Genomic DNA, 27,047 nt, shown 5'->3' with positions numbered 1-27,047 from the left:
GGTAACACCCAAGAATAGGGCTGACAGCACCTGGAAAACCACCAGTTCTGATGTGAGGCAGACTGCAGGCTGCACAGAGTCTATTTTACAGCTGTAAGTTACAAACTATTTAGTCTCCCATACACACACACTCTTATGTTACACATTCAGCACAAGGCAAGGGGCATGCAGGGAAGAGAGTTGTGCTTTCTCACATACCTGCTTTTACAGCAGAGAAAGAGGCATCCTGCTTTACTGCTCTTACTCAGCCCAGTTAAGATTTCAATCCCCTCTATAAAGTGCTGACAAAGCCATCACTGTTGTGTCATCCAAGTATCTGGCAAATAAAAACACCTTCACACTGATTGGTTAAGCTTGTTATTTGAATCTACTCCTGGATTCCCGACAGAACAAACTCCAGAAAAAAAAAAGATGAGGACTCTCACAAGCCACACCATGTACCACAGACAGACCCCTGTGCTGGGTCCAGGTCTCCTCTGCACAGGGCCATTCCAGGGACATTTCTGAGCTGCCTGGATGCAAGCAAAAGAATGTGCTTGAGTCTGACATGAAGTATAACAGCATCTGACTAGCTCACATCGAGAAGTCTCTACCAGGAGCCAGCAACTTCAGGGATTAACAGCAAACTGGCTGTGTTTCAGACAAAAGAGTTTCCTCTTCAATGCCCAGATTCTGCTCAACTGCAGTAAACCAGGAATAGTCTAACGAAATTATCTACTTATACCACACATTTAACAGTCATCCTCAAAGTTCTTTGAAAAGGAGGTGCTGCTGCCTTCCACAGTTTCTTTATCTCTGCAATGGTAAGAAAGGAGAGCTGCCCACTGCCACACAGCCAGTAAAAGCCAAAGCCAGGACTCTGCAGTATCAGCACAGCCCTTTTCCTACCACCCTACTCTTTCCACCTCTGCATAGAGGCCCTGCTGCAGAGAGATATCACAGTCCCCCAAAACACTGGCCTAAAGCTCAGTAGATGGAGACCAGACTTTAGTCCCAAGGCCTTTTTTTAAACTTTCTATAAACACAAGCTCTACCTATTCCATGCCCATTTCTGCTCTCATGCAACTCGGTGCTAAAACTGAAGGCTCTTGGGCAGAGACAAACAACTTCTTACACTGCACTTATGCACAAGAGTTTAGATCAGGAAACCTGATTAAATCTAAAACCTGATTTTACTTTAAGAAGAAGAATGTCCCACAGAGGAACTATCCAGAACAGACCCTGCAATTTGAAGCCCCGTCTCAATGTGAACACTTTTCAAGAGTATATGAGACCCTACAGTAAACATAGCTGCTTTTTCCAACAGTTCTTCCTAGAACCTAAAATGCTTCCTATACCAAGGCTTGCTACTTCCCTAGACCAACCCTTTTTCCTTCCATTCTAGACAGCAGGTAGAGAAACGTGCCACATTACCAGGGCTGGACCAGTACTGCCTTGAGATCCAGGTATGTTCACACAAGAGAGAACACTCAGCAGAAGCACAAAAGCTGCAACAAAGAGCAGGTCAGCAAGAAGCTGAGGAGCAGAGAAATAAATCCCTCTTCTCTCCCCAGCAACTGTTTCTGGAACAGGCTGTACAGAGAGGTCGTGCAGTGTCCACCTTGGAGACACTGAGAACCCAACTGGAGAGAGCAACGAGCAGCCTGTTTCCAGCAGGTCCCTTCCAGCCTCAGTTGCTGTGTGGTTCTGTGATCCATGCACAGACCCCTCTGCCTGGGCAGAGGTCCCTCACTACACCAGCTAGAAACATCCACTCTGACTGAAAGCAAACTCTTCCTTCTGCTAATGCTGTTGATGAAAGCTTGTCTTTCCTGACCTTGAAGCTATGTTATCTACTTTGGCTGTGAGAAGGCGATAATAGCTCCTGACAATGGCAAGAGTCAGCTCTGAGCCGGTGGAACAGGAAATCCCATTTCTCAAGCCCTTCAAAGCCTGTCTGGCACAGTTTTCTCAGCAGCACTCAGTGAGATTACTGAACTAAAAATAACACACACAATAAGTTGTGCATTTAGAAGAAGAAAGGACTTGCCCTCAGTGTGGGTTTCCCTTCCACTTGTGGCCTCAAGTATCCCCAGACAGTTGAACTATTAAGGTTTTGTTCTCCAAATTAAGCAGGAGCTGCAGCTGTTGAAGTGGTCTTAAATAAAATAAGAAGATTAAAGGGTACAACAAAGAAATAAGACACTTTCCAGTTTTTAAACAAGTGCCTCTTCCCTCCCTGTTGTTTTCTATAATAAGAAACTGAGAGCTAAATCTCTTCCTTACCAAAACACTCTTGCCCTTCTATCATGAGCTCACATACAATTGGTTGTACACAGGTGAAATAAAGAAAAGGTAGGGGGGACCAGTCCTGCAGACTTCCATACAGAAGATAATGCCTTGTGGGCATTCTGCTGCAGTGTTTAGGACAATGTCCAAGCCTGTTGGGTTAAATGCACTGTCTGAATCAGCAGGAAAGAAGGCATATCTTGTAACAGTAGGCACTGGATTAGGACTACCTAGAGGCCTTGCACAGTTTTGCTGTCTTTGCAAACACTGTCTTTGCCTATACCTAGTGAGAGCTATCAAAGCTCAGTCACTGGTATCAGATCACTTTCACTAAAGCCAGCCTGACTACTGAGGAAATTTTCATGCATCATTTGTAAGGCTTGGACAATTTGCATTAGCGCTTTCCAACAAAACTAACTACTTTCTCAGTCCCCAGACTGTATGCTGACATGTGACAATGAGATCTACCCTCATGACTCTGGGCTCAGCTGTGGACCTGATGCGTACAAACAATGTATTGCTTATATAGCACATGTCAAGTCCTGGCTCAATCAGTAGCTGTTCACCTAAAGCACAAATACATTTTTCGTGTATGCATCTATCTATACAAAGTTAACAGCCACTTGCACGCAGACAAACAGAAAATGCCTACTGGAGTATTACACACTTGCCTTGTCTTCAGTTTACACCTGGAAGGTCGTACACTGCACTGTTTTATCCAGAAGAAATAAGAGAGATGAATTTTAAACCTAGTAACTTTTTTTGGTACTGAGTCCAAAGAGCTGGGCTCTCTACAAGAACCAGAGAGCTGCAAAATTCAGAATCTCAGCAAAATGAAAGGCAGGTGTCACAGCTCACAGCATCTCAACAGCCATCACCTGGTGTTGGGTTTGGATGAAGACAATAGCCCCCACCTGGCAGCAGAGATAATCCAACGACCTTAGTCACAGAGGCATACCAAAATCCCCTGCTACATTTACTACCTGCCTTCAGATTTAAACTATATAATAAGAAGGATATTTTGTGGACAACAGTTTAAATACAAACTCAATTCACTCAGTAGCACAGTCCCTCCTATGCACTACAGATGTAATACAACATCATGTAGCTAGAGCCTGTGCTGTAACATGGCCAAACAAGAAGGCAGAATAAATGTGGTTAGGCCCTAAGCATTAGGTCTTTCACTTTTCAAACATTATTTTCTTCTTATAGCTTTTGAAGACCGTCATTAGCAATACTGGGGATGCTAACTGTGAATACTACAGGAGACATGAAAAGATAATAGAAGTTTATGAACATTTCTGAAAACAGAACAGGGAGTGAAATAAAGCAGCAGTACACAGCTGCTACCACACTGCTTTTAAATCCCATTTCCCCTGTATTACACTCCAGCCCAGCACATTCTTTTGTTTTCAGAGATGCAAATGATATACAGCTCGTTCCCACTTCTGGGTTTCCAGTGTTACAGAGACCAAATCCTGCAGCACTTATGATTCTCCTCATCTTTCCATCTTTGTCAGCTCCTCCACTCCCTTCAGTTTTAGCAGACCAGTGAATCCCCCAAAGACCTTACAAACACTGTAGCTTTTTCTGAGATAAGAGTGTATTTTGTATGAATAACATGCACAACGTTCAAGTGATTGCACTCCTGTTTCCCTCTGCCTCTCCAGCACAAACACCTTCGGGACCTCCAGCACATCTGTGTCCCTCCTACATGCACAGGGGATGCCATCTGTAGTGCAAGACTTCATTCCCTACCATTGCAGCAGGTGCTAACATGAATATCAAGCCCAAATATCAAGCCCCAGAGACACTGCCTGCCAAAACCACAACTTCCCAGGAACCGGTCTGCCACAGCTCTGAGTCTGGCACCCTGCTGAGCCTTCACTGCAGCAGGGATGTTCTTGTCAGGCACATCTTCTGCCACTCCTGCCTCAAAAGCTTCAGAGCTGATCACGTCTGTGGAAGGTGTCACAGGGCACAACCATCCTCACGACACCCCTGAACGGTGACAGCTCCTGTGATGCGCTCCAGCACCCCTGATGCACCCACCCTTCTCCTACCCGTGCACACACCCTCCCTGCACACTGCTAGTTACAAGACTGCCCAGCGGGAGAGGCTGCTGCCCACAGGCCTGGGAAACAACTCCCTGGGGATTAACTTGAGCTGCACCTGGCGGAGATGGGCTACAGCCTCCAGCAGTGGCCACAGCCACAGGGAGGAAGTGCAGTGGCGACTCCTCCTCTTGCTGTCCCAGGGGCTGCAAAGGAACACCACACCACACCACGCCCTGTGGGGTGGCAGCTGCCCAGGGTCTGCCTGTCAGGGTAGAGGCTTCCCAGCCCCACTCACAGCCCTCACCTTACCTTTCAGGAGCATCCGCACAGCTGGGGCGGCACCACAGAACTTTCCAGAAGGCCTCCTCCCCCTCCCTCCCACGTGGGCCTCCCCTCTCCCCTCACTGCCTCCATGGACAGGAGAGACAGCCTGGCTCAGCCAGAGCAGCTCTACTGGGGGGACACCAGAGCAGACATGTCCAGAGGTGGCCAGGATGTGGTGAGTGCAGGGCCAGGATGTCTGCAGGGCCAGTGCTGCAGACCTGCCATGAGCCTGGACCTGCCAAGCTCTCCCCCAGCCATGTGGGAAGCACCCACTTCTCCCAGGCGTGCACCAGCCAGGTCAGAGCCCAGAAGGTGAACTGCCAGGTGCAGTTACAAATCCAGCATAAAGGAACACCCAAAAGCTGAGCGAGGTGTGACGAGCCAGCAGCCACACGGACTGACAAACCAACCAGCAACAACACCCCAGACCCACACAAGCCAGGGACGTACCTGATCAGCTTTGTCAAATGTATGTGACTGGGAGTGTTTCAGGCAGGGAGGGTGGAGAAATCCTTCCTATTGCTAAATCTGGAAGCAACGTGAGAAGCTCAGGTTAGAGATGAGAATAATCACAAGCAGCAACAGTTTTTGGTACAGTGGTTTCCATCCAGACCAGATCTAGGGGGGTGTCATTGCTCTGAAATTTGGATTAATCTTTCTCAACACGTTACTGTGGAACACCAGGCCTATGGGGTTAAGCTGTCCTTGCTCTTCACAGTGCCTGTCAGTGCTGTGCGGGCGGAGCACACTGGGCACAGCACTATGGACCCTGGTGCTGAGAGGAGCCAGTGTTAGTTCCATGGCCAGGAGGACGATGCTGCCGTACGTCAGCTGCCATCTTCAGCTCCTTTGGTGTAGAAAGCCTTGACGTGGGACTTACCGGGTCTGGCACTGGTGAGAAGTTTGTTTTCATGGACATAAACTGGACACTCAACAGTTTGTATCTTTACTGAATGAATTTATTGGTTTTTGAACTAAAGTTGCTCACAGTTATTTAACAAGGGATACATCAGATTTTTTTGTCCATTTTAAACCATTAAATAATGTCAGTTTGTGTCTGTATATGTGTGTGTGCGCGCGTGTGTGTCTTCAAAGTACAAAATAGGAAGGATAACAAGAGGTATTGCTTTCATTTATTCTTATATCTTGTGTAAGTAATCCCCTTCCTGCTTGTACCACATGAGTTTTGATGATATAGGTATTTTTAAATTATTATTATTATTTTGTATTGAAATCCCAGCCTTTTGTAGAGGTACAATGTAACAGAAGCATCAAAATCTATACACAAGGGAAGAGAAAAGAGGGAAAAGAAGGACGGGGGTGATGGGAGGGGAGCTCGGAGGAGAAGTAGAGAGAGGGCAGAGGCAGGAAAGACAACGAAAGCAAAAGAGACTAATTTACAGCAATGTCATGCAATTAAAACTGCCCCCCTCTCCTGCACCCTTGCCTCCCCCCCTCCCCAGCCATCATCCCCTGGTGTCTGACATGCACACAGCAATACGAGAGAGAAAAGTTTAAGAATAGGGAAAATAAATAAATAAATAAAGCAAAAAAATTAAAATAAATCCCTCCCATTTGGGGGAATGGGGAAACGGGGCAGAAGTCAAAGGTCTTTGCCCCAGTTGTGTCTTTAAAAATTCTTTTTAATCTTCAAACCTATGTACAAGTAAAACTGGTCCAATAAGGGGAAAAATGATTAAAAAAACCAACAACGACAACAACAACAAAAAAGAACTCATCCAACATTATCATTAAAAAAAAATAATCTTGCGATACAACATACACCCATAGGAACCCAACGAGCAGCAATCGAAGGTCATAAAAGAGCTGAACACTAATGCTAAGCCTACATTCTTAAAATCTCAGTCAAGAAGTACTTCTCACTGTGTTTTGTCTTCCACGCGTAAAACCACGGTTTTTTTGTTTGTTTAACCTTTGAGCTTGGGCCAGAATAAGTTACACTTGGTCACATAAATCCTGAGGAGGAGGAAAAATGGCAGCAATTCTTCTTTCTCAAAGTCACAAAATGAACACTTACAGGGTTTCTGTGTCTTTTTTCCCCCTCCTCCCCAAAATAAATAAGAATCAATGTTGCCTCTACACAGTTATTAAACAGAAGATATATCTAACAGCTTATTTTTTTAAATATATATATATGTATATATAAATAACCAAGACCTAATAACTGAAACACAAAAAAAAAGGTCCCCATCCACCCAATCCCACCCTCCTCCCCTTCAAAAAAAAAACAAAACAAAACCGAAAAACAACCAAAAACAAAACAAAAACTTTATAAAAATATCTTGCAGTAAATTTTAGAGTTTACAGTAGCTTCGTGATTAAGTCTCCCATTGCCCTGACTCCACCTTGTCTTGCTCTGATGAACTAAGTGCCAGTGATTTTGCACACACACACACACAGGAAAGAAAACCCAATATAAGTCTCTTTTCTTCTTCCTCTTCATCTTCTTTTTTTTTTCTTTTTTTTTTTCTTTTTTTCCTTTTTTTTTAAGAAAAAAATCACCCAAGCCAACAAATGAAACTGGTAACTTAAAGAAATAATAATACTGATATCAATGCAGCACTAGCAACACAACAATTGCCTCTAAATGCAGGGTGTGGTGGAGGATCCAGCTGGTTGAAGGAGGTCCCAGCACGGTGGCACAGTGGCAGGGAGTTGACAGGTGGGGAGGAAGGTGTCGAAGGAGGAGCAGCAGTAGCAGCAGCGGCAACTGTGCCTGGTGACGGGAGAGACAGTCCTTGGCAGAGTCTTGTCCCTCTTCTTTGCTACCAGAAGTTGCCTTTTCCCTAAGTTTTAATGTTTTGTTTGTATGTGTTTATTCATTGAACCCCCTCTCCCTCCTAAGTTTACTCCTTTCCCCTTCCAGCAGGTTAAAAACCAAAACGATACAGTATAAAAAAACCAATTATTTCGTATATATATATGTATGTATGTATGTATATATAAATATACACACATCCATACATGTATATATAAAAAAAGGGAGCAAAAGAAAAGGAAAAGGTGGTGGGGAGAAAAAAAAAGGTAAGAAAATCCCGTGATGAAGCTCCCCAATATTGTCTTGGTTCAACGCTTAGTTTTGAGTTGCTCCTGGCTGGTTTCTGATGAGAACGCGCTCTGGATTCATGGAACACTGCGCTCCCGCTACACCCATCTCCTTCCCCACACCCTCCCTCTCCGGGCTGCGTTCACCTGCGCGGACAGAAGTTGCCAAGGGTAAAGATTTCACTCCAGCAATTTGCAACCTCCTTTGAGCCCAGACTCTGCAATCCCACAACTGAGCAGATCTCTCTTGTGGAGCACCAAAAAAGAAAAAGAGAGGGGGGGAAAAAAAACCAGGCGTGCATTGGGGAGGTGTTTGGGGAGAAGTGGGGGAGAAGCCCACTTCCTGAAGGGAGAGGGGAGGCTGGGAACCTCAAACAGGACTGGTCCTTGGACAGTCTACATCGGTTGCCTTCCGTCAACAAGTGTCCGCAGAGCACAGAAGGTGAAGCCGTGGCTGACATGTTAACTTTTCGGGATAATTCCTGGTAGCAGAGCGGAAACAAGTGGTGTCGTCAGAAACACAGAGAGAGCATGAACAGAACAAGAAACAAAAGAAAAGAAAACGAAAAAAAATAATAAAAAACCCAAAAAATCAGGAAGGAGAAAAAAAGCAAAACATTCAAAAATAGGGAGGAAAAAAAAAACCAATCGAAAAAAACCACAACCCAAGATCTGGTGAACTGGGTTTGTCATCTGTGCTACCTTTTCTTTTCTTTCTTTTCATTCTTTCATTCGTTTGTTTTTGTGTTTGTTTCTGAGATATATATTATATATCATATATAAATATATATATGTATATATATACAGTCATTCCTTCATACAAAATTTGTCTATAGACAGTTTTGTACTGTTGTGGCAAGGTATATACATCCTTCTAGTTTAGAGGCTAGCTTGCTAAGGAATATTCTTTCATTCTTTCTTGCTTTTTTCTTTTTGTTTTGTTTTGTTTGTTTGTTTGATTTTTTTGTTTTGTTTTGTTTTTCCTAAGTTATTTAATTTTTTTATGTGTTTATTTAAGGTTGGTCTTGTAGGCCGACTGATGAGACCATCTTTGCCTTGTCTTTGCCAGCAGGGTACTTATTGTCTCCTCTAGACCCATAGTCATTAGAACCGGAATCGCTCCGCTTGCTGTTTGCGCTATGCTTGGTTGGCGTGCCGGGGGGATGGCTCACCTGCCCGTTCTTCTCGTCTGAAAAAAGTTGTTTAATTACGTCAAAGAAGTTACTCAATGGGCTGCCTGGGTACACAAAACAGAGGAGACAAAAAAAGAAAGAAAGAAAGAAAGAAAGAAAGAAGGAAAAAAAAAAAAAAACGAGAGGGAAAGAGAGAGAAAAAGAGGAGAGAAAGAGAGAGAACAAACAAACAAATGAACAATGGGGTTTTTAACGAGAAGAACATGATGAGGAGATCCAGAGCCACGTGCGTGGGGGTGTGTGGGGAATGAAGACAATGAGCAGGAAGAGGAAGAGTGTTTAGGATGGGATACCTACAGAAATAAAGAGGCTGGGAGCATACAGCACCTAAGGGAAAGGTCCTAGTTTTTTCCTGAGTGGGGAAGCATTGCTGTCTCACCTAGCAGGAGGACACAGTATCATGTGATATTGAAATAGTTCAGTCCATTACTTGGAGTCATTTGGCCATTCCACATGGAAATATCCATGAATGTGATGCTGGATACAGGCGAATCCCATCCTACTTCTGCTGTTACAAACACGGGTATTTGCACATGCCCACCAAGTGATGCTTTGCTTTGCAGCCTTGCTAAGCTCTCTGGTTACACCAGCCATTAGGCTTTCCTTGCTTGCATTTTATTTTCTTCTGAGTATCTCCTTGCCAGCCTGCTATCACTAAGCCTGAAGCACCTGAGTGGTCCAAGGGAAACAGCATTTGAAAAATGAGCTATGACTGAGATGAGTGTTGCCATCTGCATGAGTGGTCTGTGGTTTGTACTCGCAGGCTTCTAAGCACCTCCGGATCTCCCTACAAAGGTACCTGGAAATGAAGATGCTGAATGCATTGTGGAAGCAGGTTGTTATGCATTTAACTATTTCTGGGACCTAGCAGAGTCAAGAACTATTACCTCATTGTCCTGAATTTCTGTCCTCTCTACAACATAGCCTTCATGGCACCGACATGCACTCCAGTGGAGGTAGGAGCCAGAGTGGGGTTTAGGGTTGTGTGCTAGTAAAACAGGCATCTCCTTGAGCCAGCCTCTAGATCAGGCTGCAGTATTAACAAGGGTTGGGTACTGGGCAAATGAATGGAACCTTTCATGCCATTTGGACCTCCAGGCAAGAGGGTTATATGCTGTTAATCTAGTTTTGTGTCAGAGGATGTGTGGAAGGCCATACCTGAGGAAAGGCTTCAGGGTGGGTGCTACGGAGGGAAAAGGGACCAGATGCTACTGGAAAGGTAGCCTTTTTCAGGGAATTTCTAGTCCCTTTTAATTTTCTTGAGTTGGGTGATTAATCCTTATCAAACGCAGGAATGGTCACACTAAACTCTTCAAACATAGATACTGAAGGTGTTTTTTATCTGACGTACACCACGGAGGTTCTGTCTGTTCATGATCATTAAAATCCCATGATGGTTTTATCAATACTGGGATTGTTGGCTCTAGTGTTCAGTCAGATTCAAATCATTTACATCTCCAGCTCTAGCAAGGAAATAGGATCCTTGTATCTACCTTCCAAGGTTGTGGCATGCTGTGAAGAGTGGAATCTTTCATCTCCTACAATGGGAATATTCAGTCAGGAGCAAAGGGTTTCTTCATAGCAAACATTGCCATGTATCCACAGTTGGTGGACACTGGTGGCTTGGTAATGTTGTATTTCCCTTCACTCTCATTACAAACATAAGCAACCCATTAGCTACAGCAGGTAAGTACTTTCTGTGCATGGTCTGAAGAGCTCACTGAGTGCTTTCTGATTCTCTAATGGAAAATGCTAGACAGACATCAACTGTTCTTAGGCAAAGAAAGAGGAAATACATAGCATTTGTGCTCTGCAAAACTGAACTGGTTACTCTTTATTTCCTGCCCCGTGCTAACCAGGTAGTTGCTGCTTTTCTCTGCATGTTAACAGGCACTGAGAAAAACCAAATGGCTGGCATATTCAGTGAAGGATCTTAATCTTATGAATCTAAATCATCCCTTGTCTTCTTCTACTTGCTGCTTTGTGTTCAACTTTCTGCTTGCCCCAGTTCTGTCTGTCATTCAGCTACACCAGTGTCACAAGGAACTGGCTGTGAGTTTCTGAAAGGGCATCATTCACCCAACTGAGTGAAGCCTTAGTGATGGGCACAGACAAACAGCCAGGCACAGCACATATCTCAGTTTCTGGCTAAGAGGAGAAGGGCTATCAAACTCTCAGTCACTTTGGGGTCAGACCTCCATGAGCTCCACCTGCTTCCATCCAAGTGCTTTCAAATGCTGTGGAAAGGGGATATCTGTTCCACATCTATGACTTCTATTTCAGAGATTGCCCTAAAACTGTTATGGGTTTGTGGGCTCATCGTCTGTGCAGACTCGCTTTTATCTACTCAGATTGATTTCTACTTCTTTTAGGTGGATACCATTTTTCAATGAAAAGAAAAAAAAGAAAGCAAACACTCAGCCTTGAATGCAGGAATGTGGGCAGATCTGGTTCTTAGGTGGCTTTGGACCCCTCATCCTCATAAGCAAATGGAGTCAGCAGAGAGAATGAAAAAGAGCACTGAAAAAAATGCTGGAGAGGAAAAGACTGCTAGATTGGGAGAAAAGAGTAGGGCAATATCTAGTTATTCATCTGAGCAGTTGGTTCAACATGCTTAGAGGGAAAGATGAGGGCAGAGTAAGCAGGGCTCTGCAGGAATAGGAGAAGTCTTTTGTTTTCATGTAGACAGGAACAGTGACCAAGTACAACTAGCAAGAATGGAGCAATAAAACACTTTAGAAATTATATATCTTGTATCTGCTGAGTCCTGATACAGGATTTTCAGTCGTCCTACTAAAATATGCAGCCCCTGTTTCATCCACCCTTTCTCCTCCCCAGCTTTGAAGTGTCTGGAGATTTATTGCAGCAAAAGTATTTAACAGTCTGCTTTTCTCTGCCTCTATCACTACTGAATTCTTTACAATCAGCATTTTCAGTTAAAATTTTAATGGGAGGTAAGAAATCCTTAGGGATGTTTAAAGTGAGCTACTGAAAAGTAAAATAGGCCATTTCACTAACCCTTTCTTTCCTCTGCCCTTTGTACTTGTAATTAAATAGTAGGTAATAATGCCCTCTCTGGTAGTCAAGAAAGAACTGATCCTACACCAAGCAATACAGACAATCACTGCATTGATGTCTATGGGACAGGTTATTAGCCTGCTCTTGGGCTGGTCTACCCGAGGAGTCCTCACATTTTTCTCTGGAGATACATAAGTAGGGGTCAGCTATGCTGGAAGCATGAAAAGGGTGTGGTGTCCTTCCTCTTAGTTCTCAGTTCCCTTTGGGGTTATACAACCAGTAAAACAAGACTTGAAAATGCAGGTGAAAATGGGTTAGAATAGCTTTTTTCAGCAATCTTCCACTCCTAACATTCAGTGCAAAATGTGTCATAGGCCCTTACACCTGCAAGTCCATCTAGAGACTCAAAAAGGCTGCCTTTCTTACTTCAGAAAGTGAGATGACATCCCATTTCCTCTGGACAGGGATGAAGGTTTGGCTCACTGACTCTTTAGAACATCCCTGGTGTTTCATGCATCTGTAACTAAGGTCTTCTTTCCCCTTGAGAGCAAATGTTCATCAACATAGAGCAAAGAAGGCGTGAAGGGTAGCAAGGGTGAGAAACCGTGAGAAGGATCAGAGGCAGGAGGGGAGGTTCAGAGCATTAGGTTTATGTCTATTAGGAGGAGATGGATATGCGCATTTTTGAGTTAGACCATGGAGCTGCACGCTGCAAGATGGGGAAGGCGGATGGGTTTGAAAACAAGCACTGAAGCTTATGAAAAGGTCAGGTATTGAAGGGAATATATTTAGGAAATATATTTATGGAGAAGGCACTCGTTTGTGGCATCTGTGTGCAGCACTGTAACGGCCAAGTATCATGAAGAAGTCAAAACTGTGAATGCAATTGAATACAATAAGCGCTAAAAGGAAGAAACTGAGCTAGAGAGAGACACAAAAATGTAAAAGGAAGCTGGGCAGGTGTTTTGTATCAACCCTCACAGTCCTCAGGATTTCATCTGCTGTTCTTAGCAAGCCTGTCTGCCACTGACCTAGCCCCAGTGGTGTCACTGGCTTGAGAAGCCAAGTAGAAGCAGAGCACCCAGGTAGGAGAGGAAAGAGAAAATGAGGTGAATCATTCCAGGCACCAGAAGTGACACCAGAAAAGGATGCACCTTGCAAAGACCCTGCTCTGGCACTATAAAGATCCTCCATCCTCCCCAGAACGTAACAGGAGATGGTGAACAAGCAGCTTCAGGACAAGCCTGGAGGCTCTTGATTAGAGCCCCAGTTACTGATTAGATCCTGCTGTTTTGTAACATTTTAAGACAGTCAGATAAGAGCTTGGTCCTCATTTCATTGAAGCAAATAGCAATATTCCCATTGACTTAACGGAAGCAAACCCTGAGGCGCTTCCCTCTCCTATGAAACCATCACTCTCAAGTCTATGTATTTTTAATGCACTAATCCTTGTGGTGCTGAACACAAAGTTGCACAAAACAAATATGCCATCTGTGGGATTATCCTCTGCCTTTCCTTTCTGTATAGCCTGAGAAATTTTGGGGTTTTGCATATTTAGCCTGGGCTTTGGAAGAAAGTAAATTGGAAAATATAGGTCTCCACTGGAAACAGAGACATCTTTTGTAAACCTGACTTCCCTTATCCTTCCCTTGGTGCTTTCACATCCTTCCTGTCTTCTGCCTGCATCTCCTACTGAGGTTTTCTTCCTATACTCATTCCTTACTCTTTATCCTTGTCTTTTTCATCCCTAGGTTGCTCTTTGTTTTGATAGCAGCTGTGGTGAATCACATAACAAAAATTCTACTCCTTTCCTTTCACATAAAGCATTAAAACACTCTCTTAATGAGTGATAATCGATTCCCTTTCAAACCCATTTTGCTGCTTTGACAGAATATTAGCCCTCTTTCTTAAGATTAGACATTTCTTTCCTTTTTGCTTGGTTTCTGTTGATAGAGTCCCTCCTGCCTTCAAAAACAACTTAAAATACAGAACCCACTTCAAAAGTATAAACAGTGAAAGGGATGACAGAAAGATAAAGTGACCTGTTCCTCTTTGTTTAGTTGTAGTATTGTGTAGGAGTCTTCCACCAAACTAAAGAGCCCCTAGCCTAGGCACTGTACAAATACAAATCAGAGAGATGCCTCAGAGAGCTCATGAACTACTGACAGTCCACAGACAACTCCAGTTCCTTAGCAGGATACCTGAATTGCAACTGGGAAAGGTGACTTACTTTCCAGAGTCCTTAGACTCTGCCAGTAAAAATACCAACTGAAAACAGTGTTTTCAGGAACAGACTGCTGGTAGGAACTACTTGGATTACCACACAGCATTGGCACAGGTGTCCATGCTACCAGCAACTTCCAGTTGCTACACACCTGGGCAGACCTGAACAACCAACCTGACATTTAAATGCTCTATAACCCATCCTTGTTCTTACTCCCCTAAAACATCCCATCCCCTCTGCAGGAGGGTGGTCCAATATTTGTGACTAGCCAGAAGCATCCAGATGGCCATTCTGCCTCTATCTTGCACATTTTTTCTCTCTCTCTCAGAAATACACAGAGAAACTGAGATCCAGTTCTGCCTCCCCTTTTACAGACAACACTACTCAGACAGGTAGCTCTTGGGTGATGAGTTAGAGAATGGTGAACACAGGCAGGAAAGCCCCAAAGAGATGAGGCCTATTTCCTTGCTGCTACCTTCTGCAGAGCTAAGGCCTGTGTAATGAATCAGAAACCAAATGTGTCTGTTACTGGTAAACAGTTTTGGCCAATCCAGCACCACCACATAACATTCAAAAAAGGAGACATGATGATGGAGAGGAAGGAATCATACATTCATTTGGACAGCTGGTGGCACTGAAAGAGCAGACAAGGATAGTAGTGGGATGAAGAGATGCCAGATTCTGCTGTTCTGGAAAACTGGATGGTAAAGGACTAAGCCCAAGAATTCTTTGTATCTGCCAGTCCTTTTACAAAGATCTGCCTGCACAAGTGTGTGCTGAGAGGGGAAGCTGATGACCCATACTCGTAAAGCCACAGCAAATGATAGTATTGGTGCTACCCATTCTCTTGGAGACATCTGCTGCTTCATTCCAATCTTTTTTGTCTATAAAAATGTCAAAAATGTATTGGCACTTCATAATATGATTTTGGTCTTTTCTGCCAGATAGATGTTCATGTATTATCTTATGGGTTTTAAGTTCTCTGACCTGTTCCTAAGGGAGAGATGACCTGTGCATGTTTGTGAAATGTTGCTTCCTCATTTCCACTGAATCAATCAATGATTTAATTTTCTAAGAAGGCCATCTTAAAACTTAGCTTAGTACACCAAGCATTTCCATGCAGTATCCTGAAACACTGGCTATTATAAATAAAGTACTGTGATCTTAATTAAGAGTGAGATATCTGTGTTTCCTGTATTAGGTATTACTACAGAGAAAGAGGAAAAGATCTTGAATTGGGTTGCAAAAATCTCACCATAGCTGTCAAAACAGGATCTGACATGAACCAAATAGTTCACTAAGTCTGGATTCATTTCTAGTGCCAAGTTGTCTTTTTCGTGGCTACCTTCTTCTGCAGTGCAAAAACATGAGGCATGAATTGGAAAAGAAATATCTCCCGAACACAACACTAGACTGAAGGTATTACAATTACAGTATGTGGGGAGTCAGCCGTTCATCTGGAGAGCAAAGGATACTGGCAGAAAGAGCAGGGGTAACTGGGAAATTTGGCTTGAACTCTTCAGAACATGTGACTTATTGCAAACTACCCATTATGAATGAATATGTGATCTTTCAGGTGGGTCTTCCTTTTGTCTCTTCACAGTGTGACAGTGGTGAGAAGCACCTTTCAGCTGGGAGGGCAGCGTATGTTTTTTTCTGTAGATTTCAGCACTGGTATTTCTGCCATCAGTTACAGCTTTTTGAATGCAAATAACCAACCTCGTCTTCCATCAAATAGCTACTTTGTGAGAAGCAGGATTACTCTAATTAATGCCAATATGGGTCAGGATCACTTCCAAGAGCACCAAGCCCAGATACTTGCTGCTGCTGCTGCTAACACCAGCAGTCTCTAAATCAGCACTCACAAAGCTACAGGCTGCAATTGCAACCCAAATGTGAGGCAACCAGCTTAAAACTACAAAATGTTTCCTAACTTCTCAAGCAGCTTGGGATGGTACTGACATGGGCTCACATCTGTATGAATCAAACTGTGACTGCAAGGAGCTGCGAAGAGAAGCCTTTACTGCAGTGCAGTTGTTTTGTGTGCACTGAGGATGATTGGCCATGGGCAACAAGATCAGATGGCTCTAAATAGGAAGTTATGTCAAGTCCTAAACACTGGAAGCAAGAGATGTGACTGAAATACACTGGAGAGACATGAAAGGCAAGTGGATTTGCTGTGCTTCTGCTTTGATCAGATCATTTTGGCGATAGCCACTGGTACACACAAGGATCCAAAAAGCTTTTTGTTTAACTCTGGTGCAAGGAATTGTAAGCAGCAATACAAGATAAATATTTAAAAATAAACATAAGGTTCTTTTTTGCCAGCCTGCACAGGGTTATATTTTGCAGGAACATATGATTGTGCAGTGCCCAACATAACAGCATGATATGACTGGAGCTGCACTAGTTATATGTACTAACCTTCTCCTCCTCTTATCATCACCCACTTTCCACGGATGTGCCACTGATGTAACTCAAGACTTTCCTGAGAGTCATGAGAGATGGAAAACAACAAGCAAAGACTGCCTAATGGGAAATGAAATTCATCCTCAGACAGGTGCAGGGCAGACTGGAAAGTTTACAGGCTCCCTGGGGAATGTCAGAAGGTAAAGTGGAGGATAAGGAAGGCTTTTCAGAGCTTTCTGCCAGCATCCAGCACCTTGGCAAAACATACTTACTAAGGACTCCAAAAACACCTAAAAATGGCTAGGAAGGGGAGCTACCAAAGACCATACACCACCTTTATTATGAATTCAACCACCAAAAAAATTTCTCAGCTCACTATGTAAATAACTTAATGTCATTAAAGTTTATGAAGACAGACTCTTTTCTGAACAAGGACCACTGAAAGTGGCACTATGGGCTTCTATGTGGTGTGTGTCAATGGCTCCAGATCCAACTTGTTCAACCTACAATGAAAGATACTTGCTTTCTAATTCCCAGCTTTGTGGTTGAAGCTGGAGAGCTTTCCAGTTTATGTTGATCTTGATTTTTAATTTTAATGTAAAGGCTCTTCAGAACCTTACTAGAACCTTAATCATACAAACTATTCTTCAGTAAGATAGACATAAATACCAGATTAGATGGTAGTAAACAGTTCTCTAAATCCTGCTTCAAAAGAAACAGAATCCAGTTTCTTTAAAGCTGTGCTGATTTTATAAGGCTTAATGGCAGCACACAAAGTGGTAAAGCCTATTTGTCACTAAACTGATTTGGCTCTGAATACACACAAGGAATAGATCAGCTAAGGTGTCACTCCTGTAGGCATTTGGGTTACAGCCGCATTTTATATGTAAAGATTTAAATTTTTACAAGGTAAATTTAATCTTACAAACAAACTTCACGGACAACGGTTTAGTCTTTCTGACAACAGCAATGCCCATTCCCCTGCTGAGCTAGGTGGAAACATAAAATATTCCACCCCAACATGCATCTCAACTTTATTACGAGCCAAATTATTTTCTTCTATTGTGAAGTAGAAGAACTGTTGGCAGCAGTTTTCTAGTTTGCACAGGTAGGGTTGGTACAGCAGCTGTTACGCTGTTTGGATGTTGGCAGCTCCTATGACACACCTTGGCTGTTCCAACATTAACTTGTTTTTCAATGCCAATGGCTGTAAGCAAATCACTTCTGAGATTCATGATCACGGCTAGCAGAAGATGAGATAACATTTAAAGGACTACACAAATTTGTCTTGCTGTTAATTACAACATTCAGTGGTTCAGAGTGGGTGAAAAGATATTCCTCATTCCCACCAGAGCTTTCACATGGCTGAGCATCTGACTGGCTCTTCCTGCTCCAGTGTTAACTCTTTTTGCTAAAATGACATTCTGTGCTCACTCTCAGAATATAGAACAATGTGGAGGCCCAAACCCCCACAGAATATAGTTTTATAGTTTTTCATGCACTATTTGCTATTACTGGATGAACATTTTGTCAACTTCAAGGGGGGTTTCTGATCCTCAGAATCACAGGAGACAACTTGCCAAAAATAGGCTAAGTGCTTGCATCATTCCCTTTCACTCCCCTGTCTAAATCATGGGTTCCTGCACACAGAACAGCTCTTCACTCATATGAGAGGGTGGAATTCAGCATGGTGCAGTCACCACTGCTTATGTTGTTTGTGACTACACCAACAGGAATGTGATTTTAAAGGAAGCAGCTCCATTAAATCCCTACAAGCCATCCTTTCTCTTCTCCCTCTCTCTCTGTCTATGCTGTAGCTGCCACAAAACAGTCTCCCTGATGGCCTTCACCTCGTCCTCTTTGTCCCTTGTTGGATTGCTGCTGACATTATGACAGCTGGAGGGCCTGCATGAACTGTGAGTGAGCAGTGATGCTCTCTGCCCAAAGGATGCAGAGTACTGGCTGGTTGTTTCCATAGCTCAGTTAACTTGCAAGCAATTAGCAGAACCGGCATTTCAGTATTTTTGTATAATGTGAATGCCAGATGCAGGCAAGTCACAAAGCATTGAGGAAGAAGAGGAATTGACTGATTCATTCAAGAAGCTGAAGGTTTGCCTACAACTTAAATGAGTCATGAACAGATCAGAAAAGTCAAATAAGAAATCAAACATGCTCCTTTTAGAGCAAAGGAAAAAATTCCACCAGCAAGGCTGCAACTTAAGGAAAAGAGACCATCTGAAATACAGGAAAGAGGCCAAATTCTGCCTCAGTAACACATGCATAAACCTAATACTATCTCCACCATGACAACTTCCCTTTATGGTTACAGACTCCACAACAACTCCAGAACTACCTTCTTCAGTTTACAAAGAGGTGATGTGGCAGTTGCAGTGATCACTTCCTCAACATTTTGTCTTCCCTTTCACAGAGATATCTGAATTCAACCTCGGTACCAGAATGGAAATCTAAAGAGAACAGAGTTCTCTCGTACAGAATCTGCGCAAGAGATAAGATAAAAACTTCTCTCATCGCATGTGGGTATTTCCCCTATTGTATTTGGAGGAGCGAGTAGGGGCACAAGCAATGAAAGAAAGAACCCAGTACATGTGTATTCACGGGGGAAGGAAACCTAGGGGCAAATTAACCAAAATTCACACAACCTCAAGCAAGTTGAGCTGCAAGTTTTGCAGGAAACTTTTTATCTTATACCTAGCAAAATTCCAAATCTTCGGTAGGTTCACTACTCTTCCAGCGAGAGACATAACATAATTGCCCGAGATCAGAGTGGAACTGTGACAATTTAACTAGCTAAGTGTCTGCCAGATAATATGCAGTGTGTCTTATGGAGGATTTAAAAGGGTCATGCCCCAAGGATGTCTGGGGAAGAAAGGGTTGGATGCAAAATAGAATTAAATAATGTCGCATTCCTGTCTCAATAAATAGCAGGAAACCAAGGGAGACAGCAGGTAGCAGGGCAGCATTCAGCTTCACTGCAGAAAAGGGACTCAAGAACCATGAATCTACAGCAGCAAGTAAAGAAAAGAGGAAAAAAATCAGGAAAGAAAAGAAAATCACTGGCCTGGGTTACAGTGAGGGAGGGAATCTCATGTTTGTGCTATGAAGGGGAAAGCTGTGGTGGAGCCTGTGCATCTGTGCATGGATGGGGAAGAACAGAAAAAGGGGTATATGCTTGTGTCCTCCAGGTGAGTGAAAGACATAGTGGGCTGTTACAGTGTAGGCAGTCTTGAAAAGAGCGAGGGAGAGCAGGGATAGGGAAGGGGAAGAGGTGGAAGGGACAGGACGGCGCATTATTACGTTGCTCAGCAGGGGCTGGGGAAGGTGAAAAGGCAGAAGGGAAGGAAGTTCTTACCACATTTGGAAAGTCTGCCAGTCATCAACTCCATACAGTTAGTGGTGTCTGGATCATAGAACGGAAAGAGGAGGGAGGGAGGAAAAACATAAAAAAAGGTTTCCACACCTCTGTGCATAAAGTAGTAACTTAGCACATTATTACCTGAAGCAGGAAACATATACACATCTTGGTCTTCTCACAACCCAGGCCAAATTCTGCCACCCACTATATGCCAGTGTAAATCTGGCCCTGTGACTGAGAGTGGATGCTGCTTCAATACTGCTGCCTCCACTTACCCCTTTATCATAGCTACAGGTACCTATGAGATGTGGGAAATATTCTGCCACCACATTAACAAACTAAAAGCCTTGAATACCGTCATTCACCTGGCTGGCTTTGCAAGTTAGCCTGCAACAGCCAGGAAATGTTCAATCAGCTGATATATCTACATAAAAAAAAATTGAGAGAGGGAAGAAATACAGCACTATGCTATTGTACATGGAATGAGGTTACTTGTACAGCTCAAAACCATCTTTTAGACCCCAAAGGATAACATCAAAGTTCCAACCTAACTCTGTCTCTCTTGTTCAAGTCTCTTATTCCTCTTGCTTTCAAAGGCAGTAGAAATACTTCTGGAAAGGGTGGCAGAATCTGGCTCGAAGACACTACTGTCCACTTTGTGTATAGCTGCCATTACCACAGCCTCTGAGTGCTTCCTACTGGGGTGTGATAATCAGAAGGAGCTCTACATGTCAGCTTTAAAACTGAAAGGACACTCCCATGTGGAACCTGTTGGCAAGCCAGATCTGCTGCTGTCAGCCAGGACTCCCTTGCATTTGGTATCTAAATCATCGTGTTCATGAGCAATTCACTGCTGAGCAAGTGGCTACCAGTTAAAGCACTAAGCTCAGTCTCAGATCTCCTCTTGCCTGGGCTCCTGATGAACACTTGGGTATTCAAGAAATACCCTTCCCAGAAACATGCACGTATATGCTGAAAATCCGTAACTGCCAGGAAGCTCTAACTACTCCCTGTTTGCTATAAAGTCTGTGGTACAGAGGGAAAGATAATTTCTCAGCATTCCTTCCCTTAAATATTGAGACAAGTCATTTCCTAAGAGGGGGAAGGGGTGCTGGATATGCTTGGGTAAGCTGAACTTATGCTAGAAGAGCATCTTTTCTGATGCAACCAGGCCTGTGCTCCATGGATCATTTAGAAAATCATGGAGCAGAGAGGGCAGGCACTTGGTCCAGTGACACTGGTCAAAGCATCTAAGCAGCAGTTATATGCTCTCCATCCCCAGTGCTAAAGGTGGGCTGGCAGAGGACAGTGGGAGATGATACCCATGGAAGTTCTCTCAGAAAGGCACAAGATTGAGAGAAAGAGAAAGAGGGAAAAGGGTGGAGGTTAAGGAAAAGAGAGCATTCAAGAACTGGAACAACATATCAGAGGTGTCAGAGAGGCCAGGAGTTTACCTGCCTTTGAAATTCTTTGGCTAGTCTGGCAGAGTGAAGACAGACAATCTCCCAAATTACGTTTCTCCCCGAAGAAGCAGATTTGAGAAGTGCCTACACTTGCCGATTGGGTCAGTGACCAGAAGTCACACGCATGGGTTTGGATCATTTTTTTACTTTAATAACTTGAAGAAGTTTGTTGTCTTTGGCCTTTCAGTGGTTCCTGTCCAGCCCCCTCAGAGTCAACTACACTTTGCTGTAAGGCAGTGTGATGCAGATCTATAGTGGCAGAGCTCAGAGCATTCACCCAATCATTAGCAGAACTTAGCTTTGAAAGAACACATAAGAGCAAAGAAAGTCTCAAATATGGCCAAAAGACTGTTTCTGACTCCACCCTCCAACACCTGTAATTTTCCCCTCAAATGTATCTACACTAATCAGTAACTAGCAGTCTGGAAACAGAAAAAGTCACATTCGGATAATATCAGAGAAGGTAAACATTGTGTCTGGTTACTAAGAGTCACCTGGAACTGGTATTTCTCTTTTGTTCTTAATTTTAACAAATTAAAAAATAATTATGCCTCCTTAAGTTAATACTGCCTTTTTTTCTAGGTCATTTGTAGTCAGCATAGCTGACTTTAGTATTTAAAGCTAATTGTGTAACAGGTCTACACACATTCACTGTGTGATCAGAATACAAGCTGACAGATTACACAGGAAAGAAGGATTCTAACAGAGGCTTTCTGGCAACATAACATCTTGGGCTCTGTACCCCATTTTATTCCTAAAAAAGTAAATTTGTGTGGTATGGTATTAGTTTTGATGGATAGGGAATTTTTTTAAAAATATGAGACCATGGAAAAATCAAAGGGACACTAATGAAACCTCTAACTTGTCTTTCTTCAAACTTTAATGTAAAAATATAATTTGCATTCTCTGTATTGCCATGGCTAGTCCCAGGAACTGCATAGAAATTAATTTTTATTTGTAATGCCTTTCCAAGACGTGATCAGATTGCTTTTTCCCAATTCGTAAGGCATAGTCAGCATGAGCACACCAGGACCAGCAGCTCATATTGCATTACTTAAAAGACTAACGATGTTAATATGCCTTCAGCTTCTCTTTTAAAATAATTACTTTAATACTTCTTTTATTTCCATCACACTGTAACGTCTGCTTTAGTAAATACTCTATATGATCAAGTATTCCATCATTTTAAAGTAGAATTTTCATTCTAATTAGAAAGTCTTAGATTCTTGGCAGTCAGTTCTGCTCACAGATACTAATCCACAATCCAGTGACTGGGGAATCCAGGTGTCATGTGAAAGGAATAAAGCCAGGGTCCAAAGGCTTTCAACTGTCTGAGAAGCGTTGATGGGTCATGTAACTGCATTTTTAATGTGCCCTGTTTAATTTTTTAATTAAAACATAGTAGCAGTGTCAGATCTCAATCCTGATGATGATAAGGCAACTCCTTATTTCATAGAAATTGCTGGCAGTCCCTCACACTTTGGATTTGACCAAGACTCTTTCATAAATGACATGCAGTTCAGTTCATTAACAGATGGTAAATATTTTCTTTAAAATAAGGCCTTACTTCAAAAGGCCAAACAAGTTCTGAATCCATTAAAAATTGCTAGTGTTCTGTTGAATTTTCTTTCATAATTTTCTTTATTCTTTAATGTCTCCATTTCTATCCTACACAAATTTCCCAATGAAGCTGCCTAGTTTGTGATGCTTCTGATGTCTCTGAGTCTGAGACTTGTCCCAGCCCAGGAAATCTCACCCAAACAGCTGCTCCTCTGAGATCTCCAAATCCAGGGCTAGATCCCAGAAATCACTGAACAGCTCCTGCCAGATGCCCATAGTCCCCAATAAACAGGGAGGGAGATGATGTCAAGGGAGCCAGCAGTTCCTCTGGTTCAAGGCAGTTACCATTCAGATTGACATTCCCCAGTGTTAGTGTGCTTATTTGAAATTCCCTGTTCTCCTATCGAAACCCTGGAGAGCCTGGACTTTTTTCTACATGCTTGATTTCAGAACTACCTGTAAGTATTTCAGATAATTTTAATGAAGGCTGTTCAGTAATAATACTAAGGCTGTTCAGCAAAAAAACAGGGCTCTGTCAATCCAACCAGGCATCAGAGGGCACCTTTTGTAGGTGGGAACCATGATAGCAAGATGAAGTAATTAGTCCAGACACTAGACTGATAAGACATAAAGGGTCACGCAAGATTGCAGGAAACAAGAGAAACCTGGGACCTGGAAGAGCCCCAGAAAAATTGACTTGTGATCCAGTTTCAAATGGGCATTTGCAGAGTCCTGAAAATTTGCCTTGCAAAGCTCCTATTTTGTTCCTTATTCCCTTTTAAGTCATGATGATATAATCCTTTGCACATTTGGAAACTGAGTTTCTTACTAATTTTTTGGCAGCAATTTAGCCTACAGCTCTTGTGAGCCATAAAATACCCAGAAATCACAAATCAGTGTTCTATCAAGAATTTGCACTGCTCTATTTTGAAGCTAGATATGGTCTCTAAGCACTTGTTTATGCTGATTAAAGGCACTTACAACAGTAACGCTGAGATGCTCTGAACTTTGAGATGTCAATGGTTAAAATTTGATATGAAGACAAAAATATAACAAGAGAAAACCTTTCCCAAAGAAATTGTAAAGGTTATTTCAGTATTGCTGATTGCCCAGAACATGGCAAAATGGGAAAAAATAAGAATATGTAGCACCCCACATGTAAAATCAAAGCTCAAAGAAACAAGAAATTATCAGGGAAATAAAAATTGATACCCTGTGAATGATCACAGATGGCTTTTGCATGTCCCTATTCACCAGCTGTTACTATTACTCTTCTGTGCAAAGGCTTCAGAGAAAAACAGATTATGATTTAATGGAAAGAGTGTTGGGCTGAAACAAAGGCACAAATCTGAGATATCTTCCTCCATAGAGAGAGATCTTTTTATCCCAGCAAGGGGCAGTTTGATCAAGGATTACCTAACTAGAGATTCTGAGTATAAGGCTCTTGGATGGAGCTACACATGGATGAGAGATGAGGCTGACTGCTCCCATAGACAGACTCACTCTTGATGCAAAAGGGACTGTCCTTTCATCGTCTTGCTGGGTTTAGTGGCTTTTGATACCAGTAACAAGTACACAAGGGCAACTATTACGGTTCAGACCAAAGACCAAAACCATCCAGTGCTCTGTCTCCATCAGCAGCCACAAAGACAAGCAGGAGTGTAAGAGCAGGCCAAGCAGACACTTCCTAACACTGCCTGACTTGACTACCAGGTTAGAGATTTTCTGAGCCAGCTGTGGTTTCTCTGTTGAGCAATCCCATAAAGGTTTTTTAAAGCCAGGGAGTTCTCCAGCCTCCCTGTAAGAAGTACTCAGGGGAAGATGAGCATCTGCAAGCTCCTCACATGCAGAATCTGCTTGAGTGAAGAGTTCCACAGGTCTCAGATTATGTGAAGAGATGCTTTCCAATATTTTTTTTGGTACTTGGCTTCCACTACTTTCATATGATGGTCCTAGTTCTTTCATTGGGAAGAAAAAATGAACAATTGATCCCTAGTTACTTGTAACTCATACTAGCCATGAGTTGTAGACCTGGTACTGTCTCAGCAATCATAGTACAGAGGTCCTGAAACCTATAGGTTAGAAAGCTGATATGTTGCACTACATTTGGCCAACTAAGCGGTGGCTTTCAGGAGTACAACATTAACTTCTGGAAAGGATTTCATTTATTTACACATTTATTCAGGTAAGGGAGGGAATCTTATTTTCCTGCTTCAGAGAATGCCAGAAGAAATATGCACAGCCAGTCTTAGAAAGGAAAAATGGAAGTGAATGAAGGGATATATGGAGGAAGGGAGATTATCAGGTGCTCAAGCATGACACAGAAACACATCTGCCTAGATCAGGTACATAACAGGCTCACATACACACACACACACACAGATGCATGGGGAACATGACATCTACAAACACTGTTGTGAGCCGGAGGAAATGAAAAAGAGGGAAGTGCATTCTGAAACCCAGGCAAGCCGGCTCAGTGGGCTGGCATACTGCATAGCAGATCAAAGAGGGGCAGGAGAGAGAATGACTGTCAGTGCCATAGCCTTACTAGGCCTTGCTGTTCTGCTCTAATACTGAGTTCACTGAATCTTCCACTTTTGCAGGTCTCACTTTACATGCATGCACCTTTCACAGCTGGTTTTCATCATCCCACCTATAATGGCATCTGAACTAAAAGGCAGGAGAAACAACCACTCAGAGGAGATTTCTGTGCACAATGAGCTGCGAAAATATCCAGTGTTGGACAGTATTGCTGGTCAGACAGCAAGATGCTCAAAGCCACGGAGGAGGAGAGTCCAAGTGAACTGTGAGCTCCTCCTGTTGCAGCGGTGGACTGCCTACAGAGTATCCTCAAACCATGAACCTCAACAGGAGCCCAACCACCCCAATTTCTGTGAACTGTTCAGAGCTGGGCATATGGGAGGGTAAGAGAAAAAGAGAAGACTTTGCATTGTTTCTAGTGAGAAAAGCTGATTAATTCCATGACAATTTCTAGGAAGCTCTTGCACACATCTTTCCAACTACAGACACCCAACTAAGCAAGGTGCTGAATGTGAACTCTGCTGTCCTTTATCCCTTTACTTCCCCTTACTCTTACTGACTGGGGATGTGAACCACAGGGCCTCTTTACTTTGATGCACAGGTTATCTATTTTTGGTAACAACCCTTTTATTTCCTCTCCCTTCCTTTTCTCTTTTCCTTGTACTCTGCTCCAATCTAAAATTTTCAGGTTGACTTCTCTCATTTTCAAGAGACTTGCATATTCCTGACCAGGTCAGGTGATGCAGCACAGAACAGTTTGGCACTCTGTCTCATGAGCTGTTTTACCCGGTTAACTCCCCAGCCAAGGGAATTCTCATTTTTAAATTAAAAAAAAAAAAAATTTAATTTTGGGTTTGCTCCATGTGGAGTTAGTTACCTATTGCACTCTGGCATTAGACATCAGGCTAGGTTTTACCTGCTAGAACAACATATTCTCATGTTGCTTTCGGCAGTAGAAATCATATGATTTTTCCATTCCAGAACCAGAGCAAAACTTTAAGTCAGATACATTTCTCACGGCACAGTTTGCCCATAACATCTCCCTGAACTTTAGTCAACCCTTAAATGGGTTTTATTTTAGGTTGAACTTTAGTCAACCCTTGAATGGGTTTTATTCCTGCTATGACTTTCTTAGGGAGATATCCTGCTTCATACGCCAAGTGTGCAAGAGGGTTCAAGTCTTTCTAGGGAGCCTCAGTAGCTAGGACATATTAGGGTGAAGAAGTTAAGGGAGATCATCAAGTTATTTACTTTTCAAACGATTTTTTCCTCACAGGAAAGTAAGGGCACACTTCCTTCCCTAAGGAACAAGGAATGCTTGAATACTGTTCACACATCAGGAGTAACATGAAATACACTTACAGGATGCTTTTCTATCTAATTCCCCTCACCCCCACTTAACCCTAGCATTTCCCAAGAGGAAGGGCTGGCAGAAAATTCTAGCTGCTTCCCTAAGTTTGACTTAATTTCTAAAGTTCAGACAGCAAAAACCTCAATCAACCATAGTTGTAGTGTCCTCATCTTCCCTGTTTCCAAACGGAATAACCCATG

General features: G+C 42.9%; 1 protein-coding gene across 16 annotated transcripts in view; it reads right to left on the bottom strand.

Annotated features, from left to right (window-relative positions):
• Nucleotides 1-5,586: 5,586 nt before the first annotated feature.
• The window catches only part of BRSK2 (BR serine/threonine kinase 2), a 315,174-nt gene continuing 293,713 nt past the window's right edge, over nt 5,587-27,047 (bottom strand). For 3 of the 16 annotated variants that reach the window (XM_050335975.1, XM_050335978.1, XM_050335981.1), the window contains 3 exons: nt 19,930-19,977; nt 8,888-8,952; nt 5,587-8,197 (listed from right to left, as the gene is read on the bottom strand). In XM_050335975.1, the coding sequence (XP_050191932.1) occupies nt 7,859-8,197; nt 8,888-8,952; nt 19,930-19,977 (452 nt within the window). In that variant the 3' untranslated portion in view covers nt 5,587-7,858. Of the gene's footprint in view, nt 8,953-19,929; nt 19,978-27,047 lie in introns of all 16 variants that reach the window. The other 13 variants (XM_050335976.1, XM_050335983.1, XM_050335985.1 and 10 more) reach the window with 9 other exon arrangements.

This window comes from Myiozetetes cayanensis, unplaced genomic scaffold (genome assembly GCF_022539395.1).
Source record: "Myiozetetes cayanensis isolate MyiCay16 unplaced genomic scaffold, myiCay2020 scf6-25, whole genome shotgun sequence".
NCBI classification, from domain to species: Eukaryota; Metazoa; Chordata; class Aves; order Passeriformes; family Tyrannidae; genus Myiozetetes; species Myiozetetes cayanensis.
The sequence above is the reverse complement of the archived record's forward strand: the minus strand, read 5'-3'. Positions and strand labels throughout refer to the sequence as shown.